The sequence below is a fragment of the Mytilus trossulus genome, chromosome 9, assembly GCF_036588685.1.
Source record: "Mytilus trossulus isolate FHL-02 chromosome 9, PNRI_Mtr1.1.1.hap1, whole genome shotgun sequence".
Taxonomy (NCBI): domain Eukaryota; kingdom Metazoa; phylum Mollusca; class Bivalvia; order Mytilida; family Mytilidae; genus Mytilus; species Mytilus trossulus.
The window spans coordinates 59,917,323-59,937,182 of NC_086381.1; the positions used below are offsets into that span (position 1 = coordinate 59,917,323).

General features: G+C 33.4%; 3 protein-coding genes across 3 annotated transcripts; all 3 read right to left on the reverse strand.

Annotated features, from left to right (window-relative positions):
* Positions 1-3,506: 3,506 nt before the first annotated feature.
* LOC134684807 (uncharacterized) lies at positions 3,507-5,440 on the reverse strand. The gene is made up of 2 exons (XM_063544117.1): positions 4,924-5,440; positions 3,507-3,739 (listed from the first exon to the last, which is right to left on the reverse strand). The coding sequence occupies exons 1-2, from the start codon at positions 5,438-5,440 to the stop codon at positions 3,507-3,509; spliced, it is 750 nt and encodes a 249-aa protein (XP_063400187.1).
* Positions 5,441-8,062: 2,622 nt separating this feature from the next.
* Positions 8,063-10,052, reverse strand: LOC134684072 (UDP-glucuronosyltransferase 2C1-like). The gene has a single exon (XM_063543361.1). It carries the CDS (start codon positions 9,887-9,889, stop codon positions 8,381-8,383), a length of 1,509 nt encoding a protein of 502 aa, XP_063399431.1. The 5' UTR covers positions 9,890-10,052; the 3' UTR covers positions 8,063-8,380.
* Positions 10,053-14,185: 4,133 nt separating this feature from the next.
* On the reverse strand, positions 14,186-15,790 carry LOC134684809 (uncharacterized). Its single transcript, XM_063544118.1, has one exon. It carries the CDS (start codon positions 15,788-15,790, stop codon positions 14,186-14,188), a length of 1,605 nt encoding a protein of 534 aa, XP_063400188.1.
* Between the last annotated feature and the right edge of the window lie 4,070 nt (positions 15,791-19,860).

Consider the following 19,860-nt stretch of genomic DNA (forward strand, 5'->3'; position numbering starts at 1 on the left):
TCCGTTTGTGTTTTTTGCCCCGTCCCTAAGTACCTGAAATTCACCAGTCAGTATACTTTTTTTTACAGTTTACATAGATTACGCTATATTTCCTCGCGATTTCGCGGGTGTCTTTTCGTATATATATTTTAAGTTACTTTTTAATATTTCCTTACAAGAATGCCTTATCTATCATATTAAACAGAGTAAGTGCAAATGCAAATTAAAACATTTTGAAAAAAAATTGTCATGATTTATTGAATTTATGTGTCTTCTTTCCCTGTGTTGTTTTATATATACTTGGTGTAAAGTTATTTGATGACATATAATAATAATGAATTGCACTGACGGGAAACAAAAAAATCGATATTCTTAATTTGATACCGATATTGTAGCACCATTTTATGAAAATTCACCATTTTATGAAAATTTACTATTCTGAAAATAATTAAATGGATTATCACAATCCAGTCTGGATCACTTGTCCATAACACTTAATTTTAATCATGAGTACTGATACTATTTGTTTTTCTCTTTCTAAAGTAGTCTGTTTACTGTTAAGTAAAACAAATTCTTAGTATATTTTGTCAGGTTTTTTCAACAGGGTGAATTCAGACCATTCTGGATTGTCTCCCTTTATATAGGCTTCTAGATTTATTTATATTTTAGGTTGTACACACGTTATAAGATATGCATATATTTAAAAAATTAAATAAATGCGTGGATGTCACCATGAATATGTGAGGAGCGATGAAAAGTTCGTGTTATTTCATTGATCTTGTTTTTGTTATCATTCATTTAGATCTATATAGTTTTCCGGCTGACAAAAGATTATAATTTCTTTCGAGAACACATAGAATATGAATGAAATAATTTCTTCAGTGTTTTTTCTTTATGCGTTCATTAAAAAAAAGAAGATGTGGTAAAATTTTCAATGAGACATCTCTTTACAAGAGACCGTATGACACGGAAAATAACAAGTATAGGTCACCATACGTCCTTTAACAACAAGCAAAGCCCATACCGCATAGTCAGCTGTACAAGCCCTTAAAATGACTGATGTCTATCAATTTAAACGAGAAAAATAATGTAAAAAAAAACAAATGAATGAAAAACTAATATGTGATTAAAAAACAAACGACAACCACTGAATACCAGGCCCCTGACATGGGACAGGCACATACAAACAGATAACACCGTGGTTAAACATTCTGTCAGGATTCTTTTCACTAACCTGCTGGGACAGTGGTGTAACAGTACAACATAATAACAGACTATAAAGACCAGTTGAAAAGGCTGATCTCATCAGATGGATACAAATAGAAATGCATCTCACAAACACACTGACTGGGTGTGGCCGGTTATTTGTACATTCCAACAACACAAATATGCTAAATACAGATCTGAGAGTACTCGCATTTACTGACAGCTAGTTCAAATCCATTAGCAAACTAATAAAAAGAATCATGCATCTAGGACTAAATAATCAATCAGTACACATACAACATCCTATGGACTATTAATGGAAATGAAGTAACTTAGACTTCATAAACATTCAGAGTAGAACCTGGCATTGTGCAATGCAAAGACACAAGAATCGACAGATTGTAGTTTCACGAATGTGCATATGTATGTAACAATAATAGGTATTCTTCGTTCAAAAATAATTCAAATTCCGTTCGCATTAACTAATTCGAACTTAAATGCGCAATCGAAACTTTAATCTCCGAACGTAAATTCTAATACGAATTGCAATAGGAATGTCATCCAGTTTATTGTCCGAACGACGTTAACTTTTAAAATTTGTATTGTCAATAAATACATTATAATTTAGTTCGAATTGCAATTACAATTAATATATTATGATTTAATTTGAATTACAATTTAGATATTTTGTTTTAATTCGAAGTGCAATTTAGAAAAAGCCCACACCACAGTTTAATTATTAAAGCGAATTGAGTACTTTGAGATTTTTGCTTGTGTTTTCTTTGTTTGATATTTTTTTATTTATAAGGTATGATGAATGGATTTTAACCCTGTCTCGTCCTTTCTGTGTTTTGTTTGTTTGTTTGTTTTTATTCATTATGTATGCTGAATGGATGTTAATCCTGTCTCGTCCTTTTTGTGTTTTGTTTGTTTGTTTGTTTTTATTTATTAGGTATGCTGAACAGATTTTAACCCTGACTCGTCCTTTCTTTGTTTGTTCGATGCTTTGCTTTCTACCGATCAGATTAGTATAGCCTTTGTCGAACTGATTTTCATTGTTTGTTATTCTGTCCCAATATAAGGGGAGGATTCAGGGCTACTAAACATGTTTAACCCCGCCGCATTCTTATGCACCTGTCCAAATTCAGGAGCCTATAGTTTTAGTTTTTGTCGTTTGTTCACGCCTGTCATATTTGTTTCACGTAAATTGTTTTGTTATGAATAAGGTCGTTAGTTTTCAATATATTTCGTGTTTATGAGCCGATTACACGACATTGTTTTTTTCGCATTGTTAAAGGTCGTACGGTTCCATATAACTGCTATCATTCACTTCATTTGATTTTGGCTGATGCATGTCTAAATTACAACCATACACGTACCGCATCTTCTATTTTTGTGTCAAGCCAGGAACCTGTTTTTGACAATTTCGTTGGTGGTTGTCGTTTGTTGCTGTATATCATATTGTTTTCCTTTATTTGACTTGCACATTGTATTCATGTGAATTGTTTAACATTGTCATGTCGGGGCCTATTATAGCATGCTTTCCGGTATGGGTTTTGCTTATTGTTGAAGGACCGCAAAATGTCCAGAAGTTGCTAACTTCTACGTCTTTTGGTCTCTTGTGCAAAGGTGCTTGGTTGGCAATCCTACCATGGTATCTTATTGTTATATAATGTTGATAATATAAGCACAGTGTGTGCTTAATGGTAACGCTGAGTCGAATATTTCTTTTCCATAATTTACAAAATTAAAGTTATCAGAAAGACGTGTCAATCTATTCTAAGATTTTTGTAAATCTTGTTTATTTTGTTAATAAGCAGCAAATACTTTTGGACCAGTCCTTATAAGATCAACCAAGATATTTTTCATTTATAACACGTGGTAGGAAATAAACCAAGCATTCAGAAAAAAAAATGATCTATTGATAGAGTAAATGGCCTTTTAATAACATAATTAAACAAACAAGCAATTATATAAACTGTTCCTAAATAGTCCGATTTTTTCTAATTTAGAAAATATTTTAAAAACATGTTATCAACTCCTGCAGGATGGATTTTGGCTATTAGATTAAGGTCGTTTTTGTCAGTTGTTTTCATTCTAATTCGTCATTGGCTTTCAACACATTCGGCTTTGACCATTCTTGATGAAGGTTAATTTAGAAAAGCGATTCGGTCACAAGAAATTCATAAAAAAAATATTTTTTTAGTTCTTTATTTCCAATCGTGAGCAACATCTTTCTAGTTTCATAAGCTTTAATTTAAAAGTATTGTTTTACACTGATTGGCTTATCGGAATAAATTTCCTATAGAACAAAGCTGTGTTCATTTATGATGTTCTTTTCGCCGCTTGATGATGATAAAAACCAGTCCATTCAGAACTCCTCCGATATTAGTGAAGGATATAGCCATGTACATAATTACTTCCGGTATGTGTCCAAGTAGGGCAGTTATGGAGAACACAGCCAGTGGAAACCATTTGATAAAAAATACAGCGACAAACAGTGACATATTCCTTGCAGTTTTGTGTACACATTTAATCGACTGAGCAGCATGTCCTAGTGTGTTTACCAATTCTTTACTTTCTTTGTAAATTCAAATCCACGTGGCAATATAAAGTACGCTATTAACGACGATTACAATGAATGTAAGCATCGTGGAGTAAAATACCAATAAATCCACTCCTTTAATGGCATCGAAATGACATCTGTAATTGAAATAATAAAATCTTGCTTGATGATGATAAAAATATAAAATTAAGTCTCAAAATTAAAGCATTCAGCAAAAATCTTGCTTAGTGAATATTAAAATTTTTATTCAATTTCTTGAACAAACATTTGTAAATGCATCTGTTTTCGATTTTTTTTTTTTTTTTTTTTTTTTTTCCTTGTTTTATACAGTATCATGTCAGTAATCGTTAAAAACATTCCTTCTAACTTGTACATTTTTATTGCATTAAATAGCTTTGAACAATATAAAGTGACAATCACTTAACATCAGTTTACTGTTGAATCTGGACTTTGAGATTGTCGTTCTCAGAACACGACCGAAATACCAAATTTAATGTTAGGAAATTTTATCGACACATTCTTTATAAAAAAAAAATGGATTCCAAATATCAAAAGCATTATTACTTAATGAGACGTTATTTTTTAAATAAAACAAAAGTTCCAAAACTTAAAACAATACAATCGTGTAATAGTTTCACTTTTCATTAATAAAGATCAATGAGTTTTAGACGAAGAATTGAGTGTCATAAATTCTACAAAATAATATGATGTTTATCAACTTGACTCTTTAATATCTCTGACGTACTAAGTAAAATCACAAAAATGCTGAATTCAAAGGAAAATTCAAAACGGAAAGTCTGTAATCAAATGGCAAAATCAAAAGCCAATACTCATCAAACGAATTGAAAACAACTGTCATATTCCTCACTTAGTGAAATCATTTTCTCATGAAGAAAATGGTGTGTTGAACCTGGTTTTTTAGCTAGCTAAAACTTTCACTTGAATGACAATCGCATCAATTCGATTATTTTAAAAACAATGCGTGATCAAAACGAACAGACATAATAGGTAAAAAAAAAAGGCAGCAGTAGTGTACTCATAAATCCAAATGTCAATAATGCAGCAGTCAAAATTGTGCTATAGTAATAATAATATTTTATATACTCACGAAATTCCTGTTGGACCCAGCTTCCCGAAAAATGCTGATGCCAGATGGACAACAAATGGTATACCAAAAGTGTACAACAACAGCTTCCAGTCATATTTTCCCAAATGTATGTCTTTTCTCATGTATATCATACTGAAGACATTTATAGAGACCGCATTGACCATGAACATTTGTGCGGATATGAACTCTCCAATGACGAAGGAGTAAAACATACAAAGTTCACGTGGTCGCACATGGTCCTTTGTTATGTATATCTGCAAATGTTCCAATGAATGAGTCAGATTAAAAACACCATCGCAAATGGCCATGTAAACTACAAGTCGCTTGCTTTTGGTCCAGCTTAAAAATCGGTGATTTGAGTTTCGGAAAGATAAAGCCAGAACAAAAACCGAGAACGTTAGACTGATACTTATGCATGAAAGTGCAGTCAAATGTAAGGATGCAAAGTGATGGTTTTCCAGACCAAATAGAGGCAGGTCGTATCCATCTCGTGGCGCATGGATTTTTGTTGTTTTGTTTGAAATGTGAACACCATAATTTGATGTAAATTCAGAAACATTAGACATTGAAGCGTTTGCCATCTTTCCGTTGACCAGAAGTGAATGTTTATTAAAGGAAGTTTGATTAATATAACAATTAAGAGCAAATTTCCAATCAGAAGATCTTGAACGTTGATAAACTTTAAATTTTTGAATTATTTATTCACAATCTATTAGATACCAAGTTTATCAACCAAAAAATGCATTAGTTTTACCTCGAGTTAATAACCAGGAAATGGAACACCGCTGGTTCTTCCTGGTTGATTGTCTTACCGTCGTGTAGGATTGGAGCGGTTCAACAAGTGGTATATGACCTAAAACTCTTATCCGGTTTGAACTAAAACAAAGTGCGCTCTGTACTTAACAGATCTTACGTTTGTGCCATTTTCAATAGATGTAACGTGACATTCGTTTTGTAAAATATACTGTACAGATTTAATACAAAGAAAGCAGACAATTGGGATTCAAGACGTTCAGATGCACAGTCACAGTGCATTATAGACTTACAACTACCCAGCAAGGACGGACAATATGTTTATGTACATGTACATCTGCCATCAATACTTCTTAACGTATTTATCCTCAATAAAAGTTTTAATATCATTTTTCGTAATGTTGTTAATAGTTTTCGAAATTTTTAGAATTACTCATCCTCTTGGAAATCCAAAATGTACATAGGAGAGCAGGTTAGCGATGGCAGACAGGGGAATAGCTGTTTCAACTTAAGTTTATCAAAGAGTTTATGATACTAATGTGTCTCACGTGTTTACCAGTGACACAATTCTTGCGAAGGATTTTTTTTTTATCATTTTGGCAAATGAAATATAAAATCTATAGGGCGAATGAAACATGAAATGTCGATTGACGCAAATGCATGACGCAAGTTTTTGTTGTTCTTTGAATTGCAATATGCGGTTTTGTGATGTTCGACGTTTTAAATTTGTTTGTTTTTTTTAAATTTTGGTCTCGGTCGCTACTGATTAGATTGTTGAAAACAAAATAGGGAATCTGTGAACGTTTGCTGAATTTTAACTGTTAGATATGTGCAAAGCGCATGTGGTTATATTGACACAAACCAATTTAACAGACGTTTTCCATAGCAAGAACAGTATTTAGTTAATTAATTCATATCAACAAATTACACATAATATCATGAAATGACGATGTACATAATATTATTTTTTGTATATGTGTAATTAATATTTCAAAGAAACAGCCACACACCAATACTAAACAAAATAACAAAAGACACCTACCAAGCTATCATGGTCTGCACTAAAACAGAAAAATATTATACTTCATTTCGCCTCGACCTTAAATACGTCCAAAGATACCAGCATTGAAATTCTATAAACGATGTAATCTATAAATTCTTGTTATTTTTTGTTAGATTCTAGGTATAAACAAAAATTAAACAAAAATGATAATAGGAAAAAGAAGAATTGGTATTATTGCTAAAAAGACAACTCTCCACAAGAGACCAAATGACACAGAAATAAACAATTGTTTAAAGTATGGCTACATATTTCCTAATGGATTAAGGATATTAGATCATCGATAATCTACCACTATTGCTTCACATTCACCAGTTTTAGATTAACCACCTAGAGGTATGTTTGAACCTGATTAACTTTATGTTGATTGTCATCGAAAGTGAAATCATGGTACCATGTAACAATGGTGCTATAAAAGACACATACTTTCTTGTATATTATTTATAGAGTATTTATGGTTCTGAAAACATTTAATCTCACTAAAGGCAGATATCCTTGTTATAAGATAAACATTATAGCTATGAAAGATTATCTGTTAATAGCTTTTATCCAGATCAAGGACGTCTCTCTTATGACTTATTTACTCACTGATACAAAATAATCTTGAGTTCAAAAAATGGCATACAGAAAGACAAAAGGAAATTAAGAAAAAAAAACATATTTATTTACTATGAGTTTCGTTTACTTAATTTTATGTTATTTATGTAGTTATATTAAAAAACATAGACAAGAGTATAGATTATTTAAGGAATGACTGTAATATTTTTTCTGTCTATAAAAAAAAATAACATACAAAATTTGGTGCACACTGAATAAAGCGCGTAGCGGGTTATTTAACAGTGTTCACTATATTGTTATGTTATTTCGAATAGACAGATAAAAATATTACAGTCATTTCTTATAATTTAATTCTAAATTCCTTTTTAAACCGTAGAAAACCATGAAAAGCGTTGATGATGTCACGGTCACATGACTATGACTAAATTATGTCCATGGACTGATAACAAAATAACGTCAGCCATTCAGAAGACGCGTTACGCTTCCGGAGCACCTGGGATCACCCCTAGTTTTTGGTGGGGTTCGTGTTGTTTATTCTTTAGTTTTCTATGTTGTGTCATGTGTACTATTGTTTTTCTGTTTGTCTTTTTCATTTTTTGCCATGGCGTTGTCAGTTTGTTTGTTTTAGATTTACGAGATTGCCTGTCCCTTTGGTATCTTTCGTCCCTCTTTTACATCCAATATTAAATTATTTTATATCAGGATGCATACTCTGTAAAAGATGAATACGTTCTTTTTCAGATTGAGTTCTTCATTGAACATCATTCCAAGATTAAATTCTTCATTGAACATCATTGCAAGATTGATTAACTTTATCGAATTGATAGGCCCGTCGGGAATCTAAGACCGTCTGATTTTATTTTATGTACCCAAAATGTTAAAACAAAAATTAAACAAAGGGATTAACTATGCCATTGGGACATTGTATCCAATTTATAATTGCTGCAACAATCTTTTACGTACATAGAACACACATGTAAAGATAACAAGATAAACTAATATTGATAGTTATCTGTCTTCGATAACTTTTTAAAACTAAAGTGACTTATTCTTTGTGACCTTATATCTTGAATATTTGATTCCCAAAGTATGTAAAATCATTTCATCATTTTGCACTTCTGTTCTGGAAAACGATATTCATTTGTTCACGTTACTCCTGTTTGTGTTTTCTTTTAGCTCTACAACAAATCCATTGTAGACACATCACTGATGAAAATCCTATTGTGATAAAGGTAATAATTATGTCTATAAGGTAGAATGAATACCAAGGCATATCTAAAGAAGAATGTCGAAAGTGTTCGTTACCATATTTGGTAACTAAATTAATCCAGTACGCAGCTCGTTCAGACGGAGTTTGTGGACGGCCATGAAAAATGGCAGAAGCTCTCATTATGTTCGATTTAAATTGGTCATTGAAGGCAATATTTTTGATATTTTCTACTAAGACTTGAATTGTAAAATGATAAAAGTCCATAGTTATTCCATAATGTTTGGATGTAATGACCGCAGCATTTGCTGGCTGGTCGACGCCAATTGGAAAAACTATCATTGGTATGCCATGGTGTAGAGCCTCGAAAACACTACTTTTACCTCCATGAGTGATGAATAACTTAGTTTTCAGATGTCCTAATAAGTCATTTTGTGGTATCCATGGCAACATCAACACATTTTGAACATACTTGACCTCTTTTCCTGTGGCAACTACGAAATTTAAGTTCGTTACCATATTAAACGCTTCGAGCATTTTGCTGAGTGTTTCCGAAGGAAGAGTCTTGATAATGCTTCCGAATGACACAACTACGATGCCATCTGATGAGTTTTCAACAAAATCCTTTAGTTTGTCAGGTAACTGAATCGGAGGTGCTGCAGCTAGTCCACCACACATGATGACATTCGACGGGACCGGATGTGGAAATTCTAACAACATATCATTATCAGCAATATACATTAAGGACATTTGTTTTATTTTCTCATTAGAAACACTTTGTTTTTCTGGTACATATCGTTCTGATAAATTCTCAAAAGAAGGTACCGATGGACGTAGTAACAATATTAAATATCTGGCAGTATTTATAATTCTTTCTCTGAAAGTCATTTTATCAGTAAAACTAGAAAACAGGGTTGGCATGAATGATGGGTTTAATGGCACTCTGTTCACTGAAGGGTCAATAAAGGCCCCTAAAGAAATAAACGGCAGGTTTAATTTATACGCCATGATAGAGAAACAGAGAGTAGGTGCATAGTCCACAATGGCATAATCAAAATGGTGGGCGGCTAGTACTTGCGCATGCACCGTATCATTTAAATATCCATGACAGAGTGCGTTGGTCCCTTTCAACCACTCGGTCAATGCTCTTATTCTAGCTCCTGACATCATCGTTTCAACCATCTCTCGTATAATGTCTTCGAAATAAAATTGATCAAGACTCTTTGCAATAATGGTTGAAATATTAAATCCATCATTTATCAAGTCAGTTTTCATCCTTGATGCCACAACAAATGTTACTGAATGATTTAACTTCTCTAACTCCTTCGATATTGCAATCATTGGTAACATGTGACTTTTTGACTGTGCCATTATCGCAATGAACTTTTCTGCGTGTACGTGTAAATTATTGTGGTTACTTAAAGACATCAAAAGTAAAAGTATTTTAATCATTTTCGTTTACCAAATAAAGACAGTTGTAGAATACGTAATAAAGTATTTTTCTTATTCTTCATGTATAAACTTATTACTATCATTCGTTTACCTTTAATCCTTTTACGACATAATTTTGTAAAGTTTAACTTGTGGTGTGTAAATATATGTCCAACAACTTGACCTGTTTGTCGCAAACGAAATACACTGAAACGAAAAAAAAATGTGTTTATATAAAATTCACTTTCAGTCTTTGGTGGTAACAATTGTTTTAATGGTACTTTTTATTACTGTTTTTATGTACATCTTTGTGTTTGTATAGAGTGGACAGCGGTTTCAAATGAAGTATTTTTTATAAATATTCGTCACTTCGATCTATTAAGTGTCTTTTATCAAATTTGATAGTACTACATGTACAACACGTTTCATTAGTGTACGTAAAATTAAAAAAAATCAACCATCTTTAACATTGCAACCAATGACAATAATTCTAACTGATGCTCTCGTTTTATTATTTTCCCATTCGTATGTTTATTCCTGAGAGTTCCTACTTGAAGTTGATATCAATATTGAAGACTTTCTATCGAGCTCCAGATGTCATTCGGCATCTGTTTTCCTTTGGGGTCTGTCTACGTTGTCCAGACATTTGCGTTTTATTGTCTCGTTAATTTTGTAAGTACTCGTGATAGAACCAAAACCCGGTCTAACCAGAGACTTGGGAATTTGAATAGACTTCCTTTCCACCTAGCACACGACAATTATAAGTGAGGGAAATACAAATCTATTCGAAGTCTAAACATTTGAGTATGCCAGGGGTGATATGTCTTCCTATGGACTGTAACATTATAAAAAATAACCGCTTTAGTGTGTCAGTTTAGTTTAATCCTCCACTAACCTGGGATAGTAGTGTACAAATGTAGCAATACTACATAAAAACAAACTATAAAAATCAGTTGAAAAAGGCTTAATTCATCAATAATTTGTTTCTTAGAACTGAATGAACACAATGAACATCAAGGGGTACAATCAAAATCACGTGATGGATATACACACACCGGAAGTAACAGTCGAGTAGACCGCTTGAAAGGTAAGTAGTCGTATTTACTTGTTTATATCAATAAAATTTAATAAATAAGGTAGTGCACCGAATGTCAGTTACTATCTAGTTTTGAAATACACAATTATCCTTGCTGGAAAGCGTGCAGTAGATGCTAAAACTTCGACACAGTTCCAAAATTTCACCAGATAACTGTGTCGAAGTGTTTGCAATAACTGCACGCTTTCTAGCAAAAAACAATTGTGTATTTTAAAACTTCATACTATCCGACATTCGGTGTGCCAACTTATTAATCAAAATTTAATTGATATGAACAAGAAAATGCAACTACTAACCTTTCAAGCGGCGAGTTCGACTGTAACTTCCGGTGTGTGAATATCAATCACGTGATTTTGATTGTACCCCTTGAACATGCAGAATTCAAGTATATGCAGCATGAAATATAGATGATTTGATAGAGCAAGGAAGTTCCGCTATCCGATGTATACTGATCTAGAAAAATGGACGTCACACCAATACATATAAATGAGCTAAAATTAAATAAAACACACAAGACTAGCATAGCCATGGTCATAGTGACGACTAACCAATACAGGCAACAGTAGTACTCCGCAATTCAAAATAATAAATCGATTGGGAGAAAGAAAAATCCGAGTTACAAACTAAAAGCGAGGAACACATCAACTATAACAAGAAAAAACGGAACAACAAAAACACTTAACTGCAACATAAACAAACGCAAATGCAACATTCATAGAAACTAACTATTTGATAACAATTGCCATATTTCTGACTTGGTACAGACCTTAAGAAAAACAATTATGAGTTGAAACTGGTTGTATGGCTAGCCAAACCTCGCTCTAAATAGTAATGTTTAAAAAAAAATCGCGAAAATAACATGACAGGAATACAGTACAAAAAATACATGAACAATCAAACGAAATACATAAAAGATATAACGAACAGAAATACAATCTATTGGATACTCTTTTTGTTGACGAAATAAGCAAAAAAATGATGATGAGGGGTTCAAAAGATATAACAAACAGAAGTACAATCTATTTGATACTCTTTTTGTTGACGAAATAAGCAAAAAAAAAGGTGATGAGGGGTTCAAAAGAACCGTTTTCCGTTTTATAAATTTAAAGTTGTTTTTGATTTTAAAAGTAGTTGTTCTGATAAATAAACCTTACCTGAGCTCGAATTTTGGTTACGTTCAAATAGGACTGATAACACCTCTTCTTTATCAATTGTATAGTACTTATTACACATGTTACACAGGGACATGGTTGTCGTTTGAAAAATAAGATATCTATGTTTACATTCAAGTAGAACGAGTATTGTCAACTTAATTACGAATTCGTTGTGTATTGTTTTATAAACTAGGCAAACATACTCCATTACATTAGTACCAATATACGAATATGTAGAAAAACATTTAAGATTTGCAACATAAATCTAAGCGAAAAATGCCTAATCTAAGTATTTGACTTATCTCATTAACATATGATGCATTTAGGAAAAAAGGGGGGCTAAACGGGATTTTAAGCATATTGTATCGCTCATTTAAGATGCATTATACGACTGTTACACCTACCAAGTCTCATGTTTATATTCTTTAAGGAACACACATTATAAGGGTATTGCGTATACAATGCAGTGTCCTCAATCAAGTTTATATAGGTAACAAAGAACCTCAAACTCGATGTGTAACTTCTTCTCAAAACAAGTTTCTAATGGTCGTTATTTCAGGAGAATAATATGCTCAACCTGAACAAATTTTAAACCCGATGTGGAATATCTAATGGTTTGAATCGGTGCCAAATATCAAACAACTTGATATGAATAGTGCAAAAACTGCAAAATACTCACATAATGGACATACAAATGGACGAACAGAACGACGAACGGAATGCTCGTATGTAGCCCCGTTTTACTTTGTCAGTACGAAATGATAAAATGGGATGTGAGGTATACGTCAGAGAAGAGGCAATTATAGCAACATTCCAGCAGCGCCTGCATACGGAGTATATATTTCTAACTTGATAAGATATCCATCGGCTGGTTTCTTCTATCAAGATTTCCTTATGAGAGGGTTGCTGCTCGAAAAAAAGCTGTTAAACCAAGAGTTCCAAATAGTGAAGTTGAAAATCCTTTCTTCTGGTTGGAAGTTGAAACTGTTTCGCAGATGGCAATAGATATTTGTTTTCCAAAGTACAATCTCTTTCCCCTTTCATCGAATGTGACCTACCGAATAAGACTTTCACCGGGTTTATACTAGGATGTGCATCAAGACGAATGCCACACGTAAATCAGGATCTGCTTACACTTACGAAAGCACTTAAGATCATCCTAAGTTTTGTTTAAGAGGGTTTGTGTTGCTCTAGCATCAGCAATATGTGATGTTCATTGCGCTTTGAAACTTTTCGCGTGTGTGTTGCATATAGCGGTTAAAGTGTCGTCTAATACAAAAAATCATAGTTCAATGGTAAATATACGATCAAGTTTCTAGGTTAGAACATTTGACATGACCGCGGTCTAGAATTTGGAGATGTCTTAGTTTTAGATCACAGTCAAATATCAATCCGTTATTTAAGGAATGACTGTGATATTTTTATGTTATTTCGAATAGCTTGACAATATATTACAGTTATTTAGAACTTTATTCTTAATTCCATTTTACACCGGCATAAATCATGAAAAAAAAGTTGCCGGCGTCATGGTAACATAACAAGATTGTGTCTATGATATGATTAACAAAACGACGTTAGCTAATCAGAAGACGTGTTACATCCAAAATTAAATTTCTTTTGTATTGTGTGAAGTCTTATCTCTTGATATAATTCATCAACGTATTATTGCAGTAACATCACAGGCAGCACACGTGGACAAGATCTGCTTTCTCTTCCGGAGCACCGGGTGTGGTTTTGTCGATCAGTTTTAGTTTTCTATGTTGAGTTTTGTGTACAGTAGTGCATGTAGTGTGTCTGTTTAATTTTTTATTTTTCAGCCACTGCGTTGTCAGGGTTTTTTTTTCGACTTATGAAGCTGCATGCTCATCACAAGAACAATCGACTCTTCTTATATAAAATATCACCAAGAATAGTACTGTAATATCCTCAAAACTTGATATGAAATGAATCATGTTGTTCCATCAAACATATTGATTTACTTTTAACAAAAAATATAATGTTGTCGTTCAGATTATGCAAAGTATTAACACATTCAAAATCGTCAGTTCAAACTCACTCAAAATGGTATTATTTTGTTTTGAACACGGATATTGTTTTGCCGTCATTATTTGCAATATAAATCTTAGATTGTTTCTTATTGTAACAGAATGCAAGGGGCTTGTACACATAGTCTTTCAATAAGATGTCTTCAAGTGTCCCAGAAGATCTGAGTTGATGAATGTTTTGTGAATCGCGACCAAGGACGTATATGTTGTCAACATCATCTATTTGAATATCCCGTGATTGACGAAGATTGGGAGAAGTATAAGTAAATACTGTATTTCCGTTTGACGTGATGCAGTAAATTTCATGATTGAATGAATAACAAATGTTTCTATTTGAGCAAACGGAAATTAAAGCAGGACAATGCTCAACTGTTTGTGCATTTATTGTTCTTTTGAAATTTCCGCATACATCTAGGACATGTATCTTTCCTTTAGCTCCTACAAATATCTCATCTTTTGTTGCAGAAACACCATCAGTTCTTTTTTGTTTCAATTGAAGCTGTTTTGATATTTTTCGTCCATCTATGTCGACGAACAATATGTACGAATTATATGCACAAGACACAACAGCAGTTGTTGTTTGAGGTATTGCTGATATATCACATGGATCATATGGACAGCTGATAGATGATAAATAGGTGTCGTTTTCATCACAAAAAAAAAGTCTTTTCTTAATGACATCACAGAAAATCAAGGTATTATTGTCTGATATAGTGATGCCAGTTACGCCTTCGAGTTTTTCTTCTTTCGGGTCAATGTCGAAAAGATGGGTGATTGAGGTAACCTGCCGCTTTAGAACGATAGGTGCCTGTGACTGCCGCTGTTTATATGCGTCAATTGAAACGGAACTAGGCGTGTACTTCCATTCTATTGAACCGAGATCCGTTAAATTTTCTATCGAGACACTTTCAACGAACCAAAGACTGGTGTCTACACACGATTCGGTCAGCTCTTTTACTTTGTTTTCAATGACATCCAAGATTGGTTTAGATGAATAAATTGAAATAAATGCTTGTTTTTCTGAACCATGATCTCTTATAAATTCTAGCACTTCTTTTTGTGCTTTGGTAGATGCTACTAAATCACCTATATCTTTCTCTTGTCTTTTAATATCAGTGACATCTTTGCTTTTGAGTTCGGTTAGTTGATAAATAAGTGACTCTTCTAACGATTCCAAACGCTGGATGATATTTTCTTTTGTTTTCGCTATTTGATTTCGAATTTGTATTTCTTCTTGTTCTATTCGACTCAAATTTTCCTTTCGATTGGTGTTTAGTCTATCTAATGTTTCTAAAATAAGGCACAACTGGTCTTTAAAAAACAGGAACGTGTCTGATTGTTTAGAACTCTTTGATGCAAAATCAATTGATGTGATGTTCTTGCATACTCTGTGATATTTTGGCAAACATTCCTTACAACATACAATATCATGATCGACACAAAAATAGTCTAAAGGCAACTGTTGATGCATTGAACAGTTATTGGATAGATGAATGTTCTTCGGTAGTTTACATATCTCAACCAAATGGTGACTTCGTGACATTTTTTGGACTTTGTGGGCTTCTGTACATTCGGAACACAGTGTTTCTTCACATTCAGTACACCACTGAGGGGCTGTTTGTGTCATGCTGCGTGCACTGCATGGTTCACAATATTTTTCTATCATATCTATAGATCTACAAAATTATGAAAATATTGTGCATATCAATTTCTGTACGGAATCTTTTCTTAAATACACACCATGATGTTGGAAGTACTTCAAGGAATCAGAGCGTAAACCCTGAATAAACAATCGTTTGATTTATATCTATTTTAAAGTCCTCTTTTAAAGTCTAATATAGGGATAATGAGGTATTTCACATACTAAATACTGAACTATACAATTTAAGTTAATATATAAAGATAACGTTATCAAAGGCGGGGTGTAATGGTAAGCGCAGTTGACTACAAACACAAAGGTTCCTTGTTCGATCCCCGTTACGGGGAGAAAATTTCAGGGTCTGCATTTTTGGTTCTCCCTCGACGCTATTTGCGAATATGGTCTTGAGAAACAATAGAAGTCTGTTGGAACGGGACGATAAATAGCTGACCCGTGTTAATAATTTAATGTCTCAACAACCTTGAAGATTTCGAAAAAGGGCAAGCAAATGTCGCTACAAAATTAAACCGTTTTCATTGTTTTAATTTTAAATGCTAATTTCTAAGGTATTTGTTCTGAAAATAAAACCTACCTGTGAACTGTGTGAGTTGGTAAATTGACATGAAGAGCTGATAAAGAAATTACATTATCAGTATTTAAGTTCACAAGTATTTAATGTACCTGCGAGAATGATGCCATTGACATCATGGTTTTAACTTAATTTGTGTATGAAAATGAGGCAGAAAAAAGTTTTCATTACTGAATTAAAAGATACTGTGCTATATGTCTCTTTTGATGACCAAAGGTGAATAAAATATGTCCATTAACAAAAAAAATTAAACAATGACAAAGTCCCTTCCTTAAGCTTCGGTCACACCTTAACGGATAGCTCAAACGGACGCCTAACGGATAACTTTTTTTCAATCCGTTCATGTCCGTTAGACGTCCGTTCTTATCCATTAGACGTCTGTCCATATCCGTTGCACATCCGTTTAGCGTACGTTTTATCCGTCGACGTCCATTTTGTACGGTACTCGTTAGTTTCGTTTCCGTTTTGTATCTGTTACGTGTCTGTTATACATACGTTGGAGGTTTGTCAGATAAGTTCACCAACGGACGTCAACCTGACGTTAAACGGATAAAACGGATGTCGAACGAATGTGAAACGGACTTCTACCGGACGTATAACGGATTAAACGGATGATGAACGGATCTAAAAAGGATAAATGCCAATTGACAATTTCGTGTCAGAAAAGTCCATTTCTAGGTATGTCAGATTTCTTAAGGTTCATGAATTCTTATTATTAATAATCGATCTTAGAGTAAGACCACGTCTTCACAATCGAGCAGCTATTTTTCACGCAAGACACTGCTCATTTGCTGTATTTTGAGGAACAAACCAAAACCAGTTACACAGAAACATTATGAATATTTATGCGATTTACATGTAAAATATTGTCGCCTTTAATTTTTCCGTATATCTTGTTCATCTGTTTTATCCGGTACGCTACCATTAGGTGTCCGTTTTATGCGATATTCGTCCGTTGGATGTACGTTCGATATCCGTTCTGTCCGGTACGTCTCTGTTACTCGTACCTTGCATATCCGGTGTGTGTCCGTTATGCATTCGTTACGCGTCCGTTTTACACCAACGGACTCCCAACGGTAAACAGTTTTGCCAAAGAACAACTTTTATTTTCATCCGTTAGGCGTCCGTTCGTACTACATGTATCCGGTAAGGTGTGACCGAGACTTTACAGTAATTTAGCAGAACAGCAAACAGTTGAATAGAGAAAAATACGTCATGCTTAAAACAGAAATATATGGTACTCAACCTCAAACACTGATTTACAACCTTCTCGATGTGTCCAAGCACACGGAAAAAGTGCCGGTGTTAACATATTTTGGGAGAGCTGAAACAACTCCTTATCGAGTACGCAGTTAATCCTGTCAAAAAGACAACTTGTTATAATGTATTGAAAGATAAAAAATCTAACAACCTTCAGTTGCTGAATAAAGCTTACTTGAGAAAACGTCAACTTGATCAGTTGTTGATACTTCTGAAACACCTATGTGTTCGTAGTGCTTCGGTGTAGTGTGTGTTGATGAATATGTATTGTATCGCGGTTTTTAAAGATAAAATATATATATACATTCAGAACAAGTAAATTTTATAAAACTTGATTTAATATTAAAAATGAAAATAATACAGAACATATAGAGAAAATCTACAATACCAAGAAATAAAAAGAAAACGATGGAAAATTGTCTTTGGTGATAACATAACACAGAAAACCACAACAAATATATCGACGAACTCTTTTCAGTTTTATATACTGCATGCTGAGCTCAAAATTACCACGACATCAGAATCCGGACTGCCAAAAACATTAATATATGCAGACTTATTCAAATATCTGCCACAATAAAAGAACTTTTTAAACATAATAAATGTTTCAGACGAATATTTCTTTAATGGTTCAAAAACGTTTCTTCAAATTAGGGGGAAATTCTTAAATTATGAATGTATTTTACTCATGCAAAGCTCTGATTCCTTGCCGGTTTTAGAAATACACTTCGTCCTTTTCGGATTTTCAAATAACATGGCCTTATCCATCACTAATGAGACATTGATTGTCGAAATACGCATCTTGTGCAAAAAGAATGGTATCGTTTATGTTTTAGTTTATTTGACAGACTTGGGGTGGTTTTGTCCATACTCAATGACCATGTCGCACCACTAATACATATTAAATTCAAAACCTTTTCTTAAGATTCTTGTTTCCGTCGTGTCGGCTTTTAAAGCTAATTGCACTCAAGGTACGCATATTTTAAAAGACCAAGAAGTGTATGTCCATGATTGTACCTCACATGATTCATAATGTGTTTTGATGATGATGGATAGCTGATTAAGGTCCAGCGGCAAATAAGTACCCATAATCAGGACGATGTTACTTTAACATGGATATTAACCCTGATATTGTACTAGAAAGTAAAAACACAAAAACACTTACCCGGTGAGAATTCAAAATGCACAGTCCCTATTAGTATTGCAAAATTAAAAACTCAAATACGAACGAATGGAAAACAACTGTCTTGTTTCTGATTTGGAACAGACATTCCTACGTTTACAGACGGATACATATTAGTTCTATTTACACATCATCAAATAAATTTTACAGTCCTAATACTGTAGCAATAGACTCTTGTATTAAGTGTCGATTCACTAATCTTTTAGACATTCTGTAACGACCTAGAACTAAAATGATAATTAGTTAAACCGTATGTATTTATAATGGATTGGGAAACAAGTAAATACAACTTCTATAAATCTATTTCCACTTTGCGGCTGCAAGTGCTGCTATGTAGCGGCATAAGCTTGCTCTTTTTTTTTCGAAATCTACAAGGATGTCTTTTATCTGTGTCACGGATATTTAAATCACACAGGACATGTTTAACCCCGCCACATTTTGTATGGTAAAATATCATGTTATCTATATAAATTCCTTTGGAATTTCAACCAAAGATGAAGAACTGGATCTTCCATCACTGTATTGGATACATAAACTACTTAAGTGTCCTTTCAAACAACGGTATATTGCTGGGTCTTCCAAATGCTCACCGAAACCTCTTTCTAGATTATTAACATATATTAACAGCGATCGAAGACGCCTCTCAAAGTTATTGTGAAACTGCCTATTCTAGAGGTGGCGTCAATCAGATGTGAATACTTTAAAATTCCAAAGATCTTTTAGAGTAAATACAATCTAACTCTCTTTCATCTTGTAATAGTATTAAAACATTTGAATTTCCTACACTTTACACAAGTATTCCACATTCCAAACTGAAAGAGTTGGTATTGTTTTGTTTCATAAAAAAGAATGGCCAACGTTGATATAAGTATCTTGTCTTAGGGAGGGATAAATGCTACTTTGTAAAGGATCACTCTGTTTCAAAAAAAAAAATCTGAAACTGACATTATCAAGATGCTTGATTTCTTGATTGACAACGTATTTGTAAGAAGACAGATAAGAAATTAGCAATATCATTTAACTCAT